Raw genomic sequence first — 16467 nt, forward strand, 5'->3', positions numbered from 1 at the left:
AATATTGAGACCATATCGAGTGGGCGGGGCCGGGTCAGATGGAAAAAAAAATACATCTACGAAATTGGAGTTCATTACGTCTTTTGTTCTATGCAAACAGACGGTGATTTCGAAGTCGTGAAACAGAAAAATTTGTTACAACTTCTGATCGAAGTAGGTCTAGATCTAGATGTAATATACAGATTTATCCGGGGACTTAGCTCGGAGCTGAGCAGTTTAAGAAGAAGAACAAAAATGGGAGTTCACCTTTCATTTTGTTCTCTCTCTTATTAAAGATATATTTATATCGCCACTTATTTTCCGCGGCACTGTTTTATAAATCAGAGATTTAAAAAAGATCGTTCGTGAAAACATCAACAGCTGTTCGTTCCAGTTCGTATGCCACGCCCACAAAATACATTATCACGTGACAAATCATGTGAGCAGCGAATTAACTTTCAGCTCGATCGTTGTTTGATAATAAAAACTGAGAAAGCTGAAAAGCAAAATGGGAGGATTACGTTCTTATGTCTCAAAGTTACTAATTTGCATGGCGGTATTGGCTGTGAAACAGGTAAGCTCTTTGTGCATTTTTTAATATACATGAACAAGATATTTTGTGTCGAAGCAGAAGATAGCGATGTCGAGCAAAATGCCCCAAAGAAACTGAAGCCGCTTCTCCCATGTCTTTGTCCATGTCGACGGCAAGCCTCACCGCCCGGCCCCCGTTACGGCGGCGAAGGCAGCGTGACGTGTGCGATAGGTACACTTACCGGCTTTCCGAGGCGGAGTGATTGTGATCGCTTCATGTTCTGTCACTGTCACTCTTACAAATGTAGTAGATCTATATCTTAGAGGTGCTAAATTAAAGTAGGGACATCATTCACACAATATAACAAACAAATAAATAGATTTGAACATGTGATGACAAGAAGATAAACTGATCAAGATTGTTTTTACTTTTTGATAAACAGTAGGGGCGCTGGTCCGAGATTAAGGATCGTCTTCATAAACTAAGATAGTCTTTGTAAACGCTGACCAATGCGTCCTCTAAAACAAGGATTGTCTGCAAAAAGGCAGATGTTCCATATTTTTGATCGGCACATTGGCGATGCAAAAAACGGATTCCGGGATGATTTTCTTGATGCATTTTACACTGACTTTGTACAGAGACCTTCACATGCATGTAAATTAGCAATAAATCTTGGGAAGACGGACAACCCATAAAAGTAGATGGTCAACTAGGGTTATTTTCCCCTGGGGAATCCAAATTTGGCATTGCCAGCGGGCGGTTCGGTAACCCGAAACCCGCAGAGCGCCGATGAAAAAAAACGTCCGCGAAAATGCAGAAGATCCTTGTTTATGAGGACGTATTTTGTCCGCGTTTATGAGGATATCCTCGTTTATGAGGACGATCCTCATTCTCGGACCAGTGCCCCTACTGATAAACACAGTTTTATTTTCCCCTTCATTTCCTTTCCCTCGTTTCTTTTCCTCTCCTTTTTTCTTATTCCTTTTTAAATGAAAGAATTCCATATTAGCTGATGGTCAGGTCAGTAATATCCTCATCTTTTTGTGTTTAAAATAGACTGCAAAAGTCGGTCTACACTGTATGTATTTTGTCTGGGAATATATATCCTCTGCTGAGCTGAGATTACATTACATACTCTGGACACCAAAAACCCTCTTGAGTTGCAAAAGTCAGAATAATTTATATCATTTCTGATTTGAGTGTCTTCTTTGATATCTGTCACTTATAATATTGATTTGCTCTGCAAAGTGGTTAAAAATTCAGAGAATGATAAAAAAACAGAGCAACAGAATGTCACATTTTACTTTATCTCAAAATTAAGATTAGACATAATCTTTCTTATGTCACATTATTTACACACAGGCGCTCCCAGATCGCTCCTTCACCATCGACTACGACAGCAACACTTTCCTGAAGGATGGCCAGCCGTTTCGCTACGTCTCTGGGAGCTTTCACTACAGCAGGGTTCCAGCATTCTACTGGCAGGACAGACTGGACAAGATGAAGATGGCTGGATTGAATGCGGTCCAGACGTAAGGACAAAGCCTTGATAATCAAAGAATCTTTATTTACTTATTCATGTTTTCACCTGGTAGATGGTCCAGTCTTTTCTTTAAACATTTTAGTTGTTTGTTTATCCATTTGTATAATGGAAGGTAAAGAAATTATATGATAGAGACAAGTCCGACTTGGGTTCCATGCGGGCTCCATGCGGGCTCCATGCGGGCTCCAAAATGGGCTCCATCATAATATGCAAGGAGGTACGGATGCATCATGTAATCTACTCACAAGTCCCGTTTATAATTGAAAGTGTATTTAAACTTGCAATATTTCTGTATGGAAGTAACATTTGAACTCATATTTTAAATATATATAAGTGGTATGAAATCTCTAACTTACTACTACATGTAGTACAAAGCAAAATGTTTGTTTTTTCATTGGAACACTTTGAGCATTTTGTGAATGCATACTATTTCTGGTTTCTGATGTGGGTTTTTTTCTTTCTCTTTCTCTGTTTTTCTCTCTTTTCACCTCTAGATATGTGATCTGGAACTTCCATGAGCTCAAGCCTGGAGAGTTTAACTTTGATGGTGATCATGATATCCTCTCGTTTCTCAAGAAGGCCAATGATACAGGTCTAGCCGTCATCCTCAGACCTGGGCCCTACATCTGTGGAGAATGGGACCTGGTATGTAAGAAAGTAAAATAGAAATCTGGGGGTCGTTTCATGAAACCAATTCCATGACCGTCGTATCTTTGTCCGTGACCTATTTCACCAAACGATGATAAGCAAAAAAAATTCATTTGCCTTGAGATGGTGTACCTAAAAAGATATGACAGGTTTGGAGTTGCGACAACAAATTGTTGCTGAAGTTGTCGCTCATCTTGGCAAAGACAGATTTGTGAAACACTTAGTGGACGAGTTAAGCGACAGCGTCGAGATGTTGTTGATCTTGTAGTTATGACGGTTTTGAGAAACGACCCCTGCTGGTTGCTCTTTTTTATGGGTGCTGCTGTATGTACTTTTGTAACGCAAATCTTGCCTAGCACTTTTTGTCAGTTTCAAAGTATTGTTATTCAATTGCACCAACTCTCATCCTGAATCTGCCAAATTTTAATCTCCTTATTAACGTATCGGTAATACAATCTCCATCATCAACTTTGGCTGGCAGTTGGTAAGGGGAAATCGCCTACAAAATAATAAGGAGATAGCTGTTAAAATATTATCTGCTAGTTTCTGAACTATAACAACAGTTCCATACATTTTCTTTATCAAATCCAGGGCAGAGAAATCTTCACAAATAAATTGATCAACTTTTTTTCTCCAAATCGGCAACATCAATTTTTTATATTTCATTTGCTGTTTAAAAAAAATACATCTGAACTCAGACTTGTGGAAGAAAGGGTGTACAGTACTTTTGTACAAAGATTTTGTCAGGAGGATAGTGTATGGTGAACTGCATTTTTTAAAAAACATTTCTACTTATTTTTTTCCATTTGGGAACAAGGTGTACAAACCCTGGTTTAATGTTTTGATGTTTATTTTCTTGTTTACAGGGAGGACTTCCTGCATGGCTTCTCAACATTCCTGGCATTGTCCTTAGATCATCAAATGATTGTGAGTAGAATCCAGCCCTTTTCTATATCTTTAAAAGGCAGTCATCAAGCTGCTCTGTGGAGATGAGATGATGATCCTCTATTTATTTTGCTGCATTGGGATTTGGCCATTCCACCAAGTCCGATGTCAGGAAAATGTGGGGTAACTTCTGAAAGAATGCCTTTGACTTGACTATCTACCTGAGGGGCTAAGTAAAACAAAAATTGTATGTAAACAAAATAAATGGAAAATTACCTTATTTACAAACTGATTAAAAATGTACTGATTCAGCTGAGTTTTGACAGGCTTCTGTTACGCTGTCCAAAACTGATAACGATTTCAAACGGCTGAAAAATATTGTGGTCAGCAAAAAAAAATGTCATATTGAAACTATCAATTGAGTAGGTCAACTCTTTTCATCAAACAACACTAACAACATCATCATGGAGATTTTCTGTTTGTTTATTCAATGTCACCCCCAAAACGTATAGAAATATGATGGATATCAATTTATTTCTTAATTAGGTTCTCCCACTCCCCCCCCCCCAGCTGACTCCCCTGCCAAATGTTACTTGATCTGTAACCATGCACATGTTTGTATGTATCTTTTTTGTAGTATACATGGCTCATGTCACAGAATGGATGAATTTCTTTCTGCCAAAGCTCCGGCCGTACCTTTACGTCAATGGAGGGCCTATCATCATGGTCCAGGTAGGTCCTTCTTTAACACCTTAATCAGGGGTCATTTGAGGTCATTGGGTTCTATAGAGTGGTGAAGTGTGATGTCATCAAAAATCTATTTTTAGAATTTCTCAATTTTTTCTTCATTTTCCGAAAGAGCATCAAAAATAATGTCCTAATGTCGAAAACTAATGGAATAGTATTGGCTGAGATATGACCATCTGAATAAATATATGTCCTATGGGAACTCAGTGTTGTAGTGCTGTGGTTCATAACATTAGGAACCAGAGCACTACAACACTGAGTTATAGGACATATATTTATTCAGATGGTCATATCTCAGCCAATACTTAACATATTCAATTGGTTTTCGACATTCAGACATTATTTTTGGAAAATGAAGAAAAAATTGAGAAATTCTCAAAAATAGATTTTTATGATGTCACAGCTTCCGTTCTCTATAGGGGCCATTTTAAAGGTGAACTTACATTCTTGCAAGAAACTTATTCCAAGGGGATCTCTCGAGTCCAATTTTCAAAGTCTTAGTTCAACCCTAAAAGGAAAAGGAAATAGGTAGGGCTGCTGGGGCATCATCCAATATAATTATAAAGATTTGTTAGCAGGCATTTGTAACTTTTTTTTTCTTCCAAGTCTTACACATGTGTTTTCACTTAGTTTGGAAAAAGGGGGTGCCGCTTTGAAGTCATGTGACCACTTGTGACCTACTGCTAGCCCCAAAATGGAGATTTTAAGGATTGCGCATATTCTGTCTGTTTGTTGTGGATAGTTGAACACTGTACATGCAGATGCATTCCCTAATGGCAACCTATAAGTCAGTGTAAAGACATTAATATCCATTTGCCTCTCTACACCCAGCTGATGTAAACGGTTACCCAGTAAGAAGCTCGGCTAGGGCCAGGGTAATGATATACTTTTTATGAGGCACACTATAGTATATTTGTAAAGTAACTGTGCTATATGAATTGACATGTAATGAACTTGTCCGGTATACGTGTAAAAGTAGCAGTTTGAAATGTTGTTATTGTACACCAATTCCTCTTGTTACCAGGTCGAGAATGAGTACGGGAGCTACCAGACATGCGACCACCAATACCAGAGACAGCTCTATCACCTGTTCCGTGCCAACCTGGGTCCAGATGTGGTCCTCTTCACCACGGACGGACCAGGGGATCACCTTCTGCAGTGTGGCACGCTGCAGGATATGTACGCAACGATAGACTTTGGTGCAGGTCAGTTGGATGGCTGAATTGTGACTGTTTTACATATTAAAAAAAACACAAAGAAGACAAAATACAAAAACAATAGTTACAATAAACAAATGTATATATTTATTTATGTGTACATCTATATATATAGAATTGAGTGAATGAAACACAAAATAGAAATACAATTTTAACCTCCATCTATGAAAACCACAAAAGGTATGTTTCTGTCCCCTGACCCCTGTGTCTTTAACCCTTACTGTACTGGGCTATTTGAGCACCCACTGACTGGGGGGGGGGGGGCCCTGGGAGGCCCCCCCCCCCATGATCTCGGCCGACGATTGTCCGATGAACACGAAAATTTGCATGTTTGTAGATATTTACGTAAGGAACAAGATAGTATAATTAGTTTTTTCCGAATATGCAAATTTTTGTTAGTCTAATTAATTATGCAAAATGCGCTAATTTTATGCATTTTACAGAAAACGTGTCAAACTCCACTTTTTGAATGTTGAAACTCATTATTTATATGAAACTTCTTTTCTAACACAAAAAAGTTATTTTAATGTAATTAATAATGATAATTTATGCAAATTTTGATGGTTTTTAATTTTTTTTTTATGACATGCGCATACTATGCGCATTGTTATGTAATGGCTTACAGGTATATCCGATTTTTACGAAAATGGTATCAAAATGTGCGTAAGACTTGAGGGAAAAAAGTCATGAAACGACAATTCAAAATTCCAAGTGGTTGTGGCGCAATCTTCGAAAATGTCGAGGAGTTAACTAAGGGTTAACTATTTTCCTCTTGTCTACCTAGTTTTTTTAAACAAGATATCATCATTCTTTTTTTCATGTAGGATCCAATTCCACAGGAATGTTTCAAGAAATGAGGAAATTTGAGCCAAAGGGGCCTTTGGTGAGTTGAATTTTCTTCCTTCTTCTTTTTCACTTACAAATTTGTGAGTTTTTTGGTATAAGGGTGTAAGAACTCCCTGCCTTGTTGAGGTTTTTAGAAAGTGTCTTTATTATTCCAGGGTATTTTGCCTGTGAAAAATTGGTTGTAATTCCTTCATAGTTGTTTTGAATATTCTGCATGACTGTGGTAACTAGTATTCAAATGATTCTAAAGATTCAAAAGATTACAATTGTTATAATACTATACAAAAAATTGGAAGATGTAAATTTTGATCAAAATTTTCTTGTGTTTTGATGTTGATTATACGGTTGCATTGTTCAAAGTGTTTATCCTATACAATTTTTTTTTTATTGTTATGAAAGTGGACAATTTAATGCTAACTCTTTTAAACTCTTTACATGCCACACAAGTAATCTCCCTGAGCCACATTGTATTTATCATGGGATAGATGGGATACCAAGGGCATCAAGTTTATTGAACTATTTCCAGTGCAAGATGTTATGTATGTCATGTAATGCCTGGCTGGAATGCTCCCCAGGGAGTGGAGATTGTGCACACGTTGTGTGCGGGCAAGCACTGAATCCAATTATTATTATTATTGTTATCAAAAAGTATTTCATCAAGCTAGTCAAGGCTGGAAATTGGTACTTTTGCAAAGCCATTGTGCTGCACAAAGCAATCCTTCCGTAAATTGATGCTTATTGTTTTGTGCAAAGTTGCATGTGTTGCAAACAAGTGACCATGCAGAGAGGTGGAGAAAGCAAGCAAAGTGTTAAAGGTATAGACCAGTTTCGGAAACGCCCCCCTCTCAAGAAATGAAATGGAAGCTCTTATTACCAATCATGTGAAAGAACATGTTTTGACTATTAAATACGTGATGATACAAATTTTGCCGGGAAACTGCCTACTAAATGATATACTGTATGTGGTAAATTATTATATCTATCTGGACTGGATAGATATCGTGTAGTCCCATAAACATCTTTCTGTGTACAGTGCTTGTAACTTTACCAAGACTGGGCCAAATTTCTTATCACTTTGATGATTCCAGGACCTTGCAGTACACACCAATACTTATTTGCTTGATGATCAACCTTTTCTGATTGATTCCACAACGTTTCTTTCACAATGCAATTGCATGACCAGAACTGGTCTATACCTTAAACAATCTTGTTGTTTGTATTTTTCTTCTCAGGTCAATTCAGAATACTACACAGGCTGGTTGGACCACTGGGAGCACCCACATCAAACCGTGAAAACAGCAGCTGTCTGTACATCACTTGACCAGATGCTTGCTTTAGGCGCTAATGTGAACATGTGAGTTCAGACGGCTGTAATATATATGGATGAGATCATGATTATCGTGCTTTTTCATAATGATAGTACATTTTGATGGAATGTTGATGGCAGTGATGCACACCTATGATGGAACATTCATTTCTTCAAGTCAGGTCTATGTACCGTATATCAGGCAATAATCTTAGTAGACTTTGAAGCAATGAATGTACATTAACAGAAAGCTGTAAATATGTACTCTGCTGTTTTATCCAGTAATAATAATAATGGGTTCTTGTATAGCGCTCATGTCGCTCCTGGTGCTCCCAATTATTATCCTGGCTTTAGCACGGCTGCCATACGGCGCTCTAGCATTTCAAGGAATAAATTCTTACCAGGTACCCATTTATTACAGGTATGCTGTGGAAAACTGCCTCCAAAAACCTGAAGCATTCAAATATCATGACATACAGTTATGTGGACCGTACCTTACATTCATAATACTTTGCATAATACTTTAAATACGCTTAGGAACCTTTGGTACATTCTGTAACATTTTCCCACCACCGCTTGCCATTCATTTATAGATTAAATTGTTTTCTTTTCCATATGGTGGATATTTTTTGGTAAATGTAGTTTACCTTCCTATTATTCATTTATTAAAAGTATCTCTGAACTATTATATATATCTCTTGTATTTTAGTGTCGTACTTGATCATGATCATAGAAGGTACCATGTTATGAAAGCAATATTTGTGTACCAACGATTCATATACAGTGTAACAAGAAAAAATGACTGGGTTCAAATCTATATTTTGATCAGGTACATGTTTGAAGGGGGCACCAACTTTGGGTTCTGGAATGGAGCGAACTACCCGACCTTTAATCCCCAGCCTACCAGCTATGACTATGACGCCCCACTCACTGAGGCAGGAGACCCCACCCCAAAGTACATGGCAATCAGAAATGTGATCGGAAAGGTGAGAGAATTCCATTGCTGTTCGGTTACTATCTAAACACCAAAATGATTTTACCCCCCCCCCCCCCCTGTCACAGAGGCAGAGAACCCCACCCCAAAGTTTGTTGCTAGTAGAAAGGTGATTACTGCAGTAGAAGGAATTTAATAAGTAACATTTCACACACAAAGTACACATTTTTTTTCATCAACCTTCAATAATGTTACTGAGTCATTTTAAAGCAGTCGATATGTCTTTTATATGCCGAATTAAAACAGAAATCTACCAAGAATTCTTACCTTATCCTTTTATTGAGTAAAGATTGGTTAAAACATCACAGAAAATCTGAGACACTGTCTGTTAATCTTCGCTGGAAAAATGCCTGAAAGTTTCAATCACTTGGAAATCGCAGACAAAAAGCCCTGTATGATGGTGTCCGTGCTCGCACAAAGACATTTTCTAACACATAAACCAATGGGGATCGCAGCATGAGGGCATTTTTCTAAAGACTATTGACCGGTAGGCAGGTATGAGGGCACTTTTCAAAAGACTATTGACTGGTAGGCAGGCATGGCTTAAATCACTACTCCAATTTAGACCAATCAGATGGCTAGATTTGTAAAGTGAGGTATATAATTCTTACTAACGCCCTTACAACATTTGTGCCATATTTCAGTATCTTCCTCTACCTGCTGGACCCATACCCCCTCCTACCAAGAAGTATGCCTACGGGGTGGTGGACATGGAATTCACAGCAACCATCTACGACGTCTTGGATCAGCTGTGCCCTTACGGACCAATCCTGACGGACTATCCCATCACCATGGAAGCCATGCAACAGGTAGAATGGACAAGAGAGGGAGCCCTTTAGTTTAGTTTTTTCAGTCTCATTGATTAGGAGAGTTTGGCACCGGTTTGAGTTGAGCACATTATGGCGAATACTGCCTTATTGGGCAAACACAAACAATGCCATGATATGACCAACTGAAGTGAAACAAAGTTGGCCGAACTCTGTGTATAGATGGCTTTGGTTTTGTTATGGTGGTTGCTGGTGGTGTTGGTTGTTTAGTTTTTTATGAGAGTTGCTGCATGAGGCATTTTCCTGTCAGAGTTCTCACTGTTGCATAATAAACCAGATGGTCATACCGAGTTAGTTAAGAGATTTTAGACCGAACAACCCGAGGATAAATTCACCCTTGCAAGGAAATTGATGACAAGGGTGATAATAATATGAACACTCCTGTATGAAAATGCATAAAACTAGCTACTAAACCACTAAAAGCTTTCAAACATTTTAATAATAATTTCATTTTCACCTACTTTCTTACTGGTATCATATGCTGCAACAGATTTTGATTCAAAACTGTTAACCCCCCCCCCCCCTCCCCCTCTCCCTCTTTCTCGTCACATACTTTATGTAATTCATAGCATTCTCAATCAAATTACAATGCACAAAATTAATGTTACTGAAAAGGGACACTGTATCTCTATGGGTTCATGTACACCCTCCAATATTCTGTATATCTACCCTGTACTGAAAAGGGGCACTGTATCTGTATGGGTTCATGTTGCAAATATATGTGTACTGTTTGTGGAGGTGTCGTGGTCTAATGGATAGGACACTGGACTGTGGATCTCATGGTTCACAGTTCGAATCCGGCCGTGGCGCCAGTATCCTTTGGCGAGACATTAATCTACATTTACCACTATCCACCCAGGTTTAGAATGAGTACCCGGTAGGAAGAAATAATTAATAATAATAATAACAAAATTTATAATGCGCACATATCCACCACAAGGGATGCTCAAGGCGCCTAATAGGTTAAATACATTAAACATATGAAGGTACATGAGAAGTTACACAGAACGAAAATAAACGTTAATTACATCAGTTTGTAAACATCTTGACTATTAAAGGAATTCAGACATTAATTTTGATTTTGGCAATTTGATTGAATGGGGTCGGGAGTTCCATAACCGGGGTGCAGCAGCTATAAAAGCTCGGTCTCCCCAACTGCTCTTTGTTTTTAATTCTATTAACTTTGTTGAAATTTGAATGCTTTAGGACCTTATCATGGTGGCTCAGCTACAGCCGGGGTGATATCATACTTTTTACCAAGCGCTGTGTGGTATATTTGAATAGTAGCTGCACTATATAAATGCACACATTGTTACCACCTGTATTTGTATTGTTTACTGTACAGTATCAGGGATTCATGCTCTATCGTACCAAGCTACCGCAGAACTACGCTACTCCTGCAAACCTGACCATAGAGGGCATCAGAGACAGGGGCTACGTCATCATTGATCAGGTAATATAACAACGGGGTCCCGTTGCATAAACTTATCGTTGATGGTAATTTTGCCATCAATGGTAACTTCCATGGAATACTTGGTTTTGATTGGCTGTTGATCAATGTTACCATGGAAGTTACCATTGATGGCAGAGTTACCATTAATGGAGAGTTTTATGTAATAGATCCCTGGCATAGCTTTGGGGTACCATGTAACCCCGCCCTCCCCCAATTGAATGGCAAGAAGAAGAAAAAAAGGAGTGGAAAAATAAAAAATAAAGAAAAGGAAAAGGATGTATTAAAAGAGAACAAGAGATAAAAGGAAAGTAAGAATGAATGTAAGTGAAAAAGGATGAGAAAAGATCATGATAAAATAGTATGGCCCCTTTCTCTGATTAATAGCTTTGTTTATATGCATAGTTTTAGCATATAGTTTTAATGATTTTTATTGATGAACCATCTAAATAAGGCATGGGGGTAAAAACGAGCACACGATGTGCATGAATAAGGTGAACTTTTGAGTGATGTCATACAATGAGCTCAGGCGTAGACAGGGTAGAGCCTTGACTTTTTTTTCCTTTAGAAATATACTCTTCATTTATTGGAAGTCATGGATGAAATGTACCTGGATATGAACATTAACATCATAATAGAAATAATAATAAGGATGATATTATCCTATAATGCAAAAGTCCTGGAATTATAGGACAACTTTCATCGTCATTTTTGTTGGCTTACCAGAACATTTTATTATTTATGATGTTTGCATTTGTTCAGGTTTGGGTTGGAACGTTGAACAGAGTAAACGCAACCAGTATGAACATCACAGGAAGTGAAGGAATGACCCTTGACATCTTTGTAGAGAACCAAGGTCATATCAACTATGGGTCAGGACTTTATGACCCCAAGGTAGGTTCCATTGAAGATACTTTCTCTCCGATGTCATCTTCTTTTCCTACTTCAAAACTTTCTCATTCTTCTTCATAATTTTCTTTCTTTCCTTCATATTTAGCGTGTCCTCTCCTCCATGTATTTCTTCTTTTCCCTTTTCATTGTTATCATGGTTTTCTTTTCCTCTTCTTCTTCTTCTCCTTGTTCCTTGTCCTCTGCTCCATTTTTTCTTCTTCTCTTCTATTGCACCTGTCAGTTTGTTTCAACAGGATTTCAAAATACCAATACTTTCCATGTCTTACGTATTATTTACAGGTATGCCATTCAAGATAAACGAATAGGGTACCTCCAGAGTTGGATGTTTCCTGGTATGCTTGCTGTCTCAGTTTGTCTGAAACATATTTATTGGCATTTCTGTTGAAGGTCACATGACATGGTGCATTATTGCGTTTGCCATCCATAGGGTTACGGTTGCAAGTGGGTTGTAGGTTAGGTTTAGGGTCATGTACAGTATAGTGCTTGGCCTAGATTGAAGTTAGGACTTTGGTTAGTGTAATACATGTATTTTGATCATGGAGTGATCATCCCGACTCCTAAGCTTATTACTTTTCTTCTTCTCCTCTTCTTTCTTTTCATTTGCTTCTTCCCTTTCTTATATTGTGCTATTATCAGCATCTTCTTTCTTCAATTCCTTTCCTCCACTTTTCTATTTTCCTTTTCTGTTTTCTCATTTTGCAATTATATCTCATATGAAACACACCATTTGGTTATTGTTCCTGAATGATACATGTCCTTTACTTCACCCTGCAGGGAATCATCAGTAACGTCACCTTAGACGGTGCCATCCTTCAAAAATGGTCCATCTATTCCTTAGACCTGGACAACATTCTTCCAAAACTACAATCCCTCCATCGTCAACGGAATCGCAAGATGGGAAACTTCATCCAAGAGAGGGCGCCACACTGGAGAGATGGAGGCTACGTACCATCGTTCTATCTAGGGTCATTTCCAAATCTTTCAGCGATTGATCCACCGCAGGATACCTTCTTGAAGTCTAGTGGATGGACAAAGGTAAACTAAAGGAATACCCTTTTTGAACTGAATTGTTAAATTCATCGGATAATGATTTACAGTTTCTCTTCCAGAGAACTACATGTTAGGAATATACATATATGGTGTAGCATCAATTAGCAACTAAGTTAATCAGGAAACTATTTTGTCTACATGTACCTTAAGCACTCCACAGAGTGGATTTGGCGCTATATAACTTCCAGTATTACCATCATTATTGTAGTAGTCCAATTTGCAAATATTTGCATGCATAAAAACAGTTTCAAAATTGAAAAAAAAAAAACCAATCACACTTTTGCAATACATTTATATCACTGTGACCAAAGAAAAAATGACCTGAGAGCATGTGTTTAAAAAAAAAAATCTGTTTAACAAAACTAGATCTTTAGACCAACATGGTTCATTTCATTATAAATGCCAAACGCTAGCTTCAATCTTACCATTTACATGTCTTTAATTATCCTCTCATTCTCTCTTCTTTCCATCTATCAAAGGGCCAAGCCTTCATTAACGACTTCAACCTGGGCAGGTACTGGCCTCGGGCTGGACCCCAAGTCACACTCTTTGTTCCAGCCAACCTACTTAGACCAAGTCCAGTCCAGAACACGGTCCTATTCTTAGAACTAGAGAGACCACCTTGCTTTAATCAGACTGAAACATGTACTGTAGAGTTTATAGATCGACCAATAATCAATTCCACTGTCGCTGCTAGACCTGATGAGACATTCAGAGACAGGAAGTATATTCCTGAAGGGCATGATTTTACTGATCTCAGGCATTGAATGGTTTTATTATGATATTTTATGTAAAATTTGTTTTTATAGAATGAGGCTATCAGTGAAAAATTGAAATGATAATTGTAAAATCTGTTTGTGTGCAAACCATTGAGTCGATATTACTCTGTCAGTATGTATCATCTGTCTGGAGCCACAAGGAAGTTAACTATATGTGAAATGTTTGAGTTAATGCCTTAGTATATATTAGCATCCACAGTAAAGAACAATTCAAAAATATTGTAGAAAAGCATCGTTTAATATACATGTATATCTGTCCAAATGCATCATTTTTCATAAACCAAACATTTAAAAACTCCCATGTACTACTTGTAGCTACTTGCTCCCTCTATATAGAAAAAAATGCCTAATCAGTGACTATTGGTCCCCCATGATCCTCTTTTTCTTATGTTAATTGAGAGCTGAGTTGATGAGATAGCCACCTGTCAGTGACCACCCTGGGTGGTCTAATCCCTCCCAACAGGCTTTAAGGCACAATTTGATAGATATGACTCAGAGATGTAGCAAAAAATACATGTATACCGGTATGCATTCAAGTAGTATTTTTAGACAAAGCAAGTACATGTACATGAAGATGTAATGAAATTTGACTGCTTTGCGTAACACCATGCAGTGGTTAGTGCATACAGTATATATCACTAAATCTACAAGTGTATCTCTCAAATAGATTTTTTAATAAAAATGCATTATTCTGATGATTCTCATGCATTTTGTAGTCGACTTTCCCACCTTGAATCTAACTAATCTTTTGTTTTATGGTGCATAGAACTTGATCTTATGTTTTGTAAATATTTTGTCCCTGGTCCATTCATGGTCCATTCATAGTGAGTTAGTGACCATTGCGTAAGTACATACATATTTTACATGTATGCATGTGTATTCATGTGTATTTTTCACATGCATTGTAGGAACGCTACTCTGATGTTCATGTACATTGACAGTATGTACGCTTTGTATTCCTATTGGGTATACTAATATAGTGATTCTGTTCAAATTATCATTTTCCAATATTTTAGGGCTTTGGATGACATTTTTATGCAAGTTTTGTACATATTCTTTTCCTATCAAAACTGAAAGTCATCTGAAATAAGACAGTAAGTTGCAAATTAAAGGTACTCGCTTGATTGAAGAAAAAAACAATCATATCTAATTGTCCCTTTTAAGTTTCAACATGATAATGTATTTGATTGTCAGTGTGCAATAAAAATACAAGTGCTGGAAATTGCTTCTCAAGTTTGAATTGTTCAATTTGTAGTAACCCATCGGTATACAATTTACTAAGCAGAAAAATATGAACAATGTACTGGTACATGTAAATGTCATTTCATAAATAATGATGATAATTCTTGATGTGAGTTTGACAGTCAAACAGAAAGTTTGAAAGTTGAAATGCAAGAAGTGCTTTTTATCCCATTTCAAATAAATGCCTCAATACATTTTTTAACAAATCTAAACTTGGTAACCAAAAATTGAATTGCGCATTACGTCATTGTGTTAGCCAAGAAATTTGGCAGAATCTTGAATAAAATATTGATCTTTTTATGCCTTTGATTGTTGTACCTCCTTTTCTGTGTACATGTATTTGGATTGTTAGACGTATTGATTGATAATAAGTGACCAATATTTTAAATTAGAATAATTTCACACAACATTTTCCACCATGCAAACAAATATTTTAGAAAAGATATAATCGCCATTACAGGTAACTTGACTACATGAACATGTACATAAACCTTAAAAAGGCCGGGCTATTTGAGGTCTTTGTACGGCCGGGGGGCCCCCCTATATTCTATACACTTCTCTTGACATGCGTGCAAAGACTCGAAAAAAAAGTCAGCGAGCGGCGGGGCGCCATCCATATGCGTTCCCACGAACAATCAGAAAAATCGAGGAGGGGGGGGGGGGGGGGGGGGAACCATTTCTAAAAGTAGCTTCAATGTTTTTAAGGTCTCGGCATATTGATCTGTACCACTTCACCAGAGTTTCTTCACAACCAATCTTTCATGAGCTCACTTGTGTTCTTTCTATCGGACAGTCTCACACCAATTATCTTCAATATTATGGCTCTTTCTGTTATTAAGATACTTTTTTCTACAGTCTTCACATTCAAGGTTTCTGAACCATATACCATCGCTGTTGTAACACATGCCTATTAAATAGAGCTCACCTTTTATTCTCATCATAAACCTTCCAGCTAGGATGGAGACCAGCTCATTAAACTTCATCCACCCCAACTTCTCACCACTGCAATCTCACATCCACCACCACCGTTGGCGGTATCCCCAAGACAACAAAACCTATATACCTTGTCAACATCTCCCATATACACATCCCTTCTTATTTTTTATCTTACTGTATTATGTCCAATTACATGGCTGGGATTTTTTGTTGTTTAGCAAACCAAACACAGCCTAAAAATGGTTTATGATATTACATCCTAGCCTCTAAGCAGAAAATTGTACCAAAATTACAACTGCTTTGTACAGTGTAGGTATCGGTGAAGGTGAAATGCCTGTGTTGGTGATCAACTACATCTGCTGCAGTGATACCTTTTTCCTTAGCAATTCTTTCCTCAAAGATTAAGGGTTGCAAATTAGGCTTAAGTTTAGGTTTAAATGTATGTTCAGATTTAGCAAAGATTTAAAAATTACGGTAGATTTAGGATTTTGTGTGGTGTTTGTCTAGTCTGAGGTTAAAGTTAGAGATCTGGAAAGTGTAGGAAATTGCCTGAGAAGCGATTGTCGCTTGATAT

At 37.6% G+C, this 16467-nt stretch overlaps 1 protein-coding gene across 1 annotated transcript; it reads left to right on the forward strand.

The window, feature by feature from the left end:
• Positions 1-405: 405 nt before the first annotated feature.
• LOC587532 (beta-galactosidase) lies at positions 406-14937 on the forward strand. Its single transcript, XM_787256.5, has 14 exons — positions 406-553; positions 1874-2043; positions 2549-2699; positions 3569-3629; positions 4225-4319; positions 5359-5539; positions 6376-6434; positions 7630-7751; positions 8533-8689; positions 9342-9506; positions 10870-10977; positions 11737-11868; positions 12661-12921; positions 13416-14937. The coding sequence occupies exons 1-14, from the start codon at positions 488-490 to the stop codon at positions 13701-13703; spliced, it is 2016 nt and encodes a 671-aa protein (XP_792349.3). The 5' UTR covers positions 406-487; the 3' UTR covers positions 13704-14937.
• The last annotated feature ends 1530 nt before the right edge of the window (positions 14938-16467 follow it).

This window comes from Strongylocentrotus purpuratus, unplaced genomic scaffold, assembly GCF_000002235.5.
Source record: "Strongylocentrotus purpuratus isolate Spur 01 unplaced genomic scaffold, Spur_5.0 spur5_scaffold_19, whole genome shotgun sequence".
In the NCBI taxonomy this organism is placed as follows: domain Eukaryota; kingdom Metazoa; phylum Echinodermata; class Echinoidea; order Camarodonta; family Strongylocentrotidae; genus Strongylocentrotus; species Strongylocentrotus purpuratus.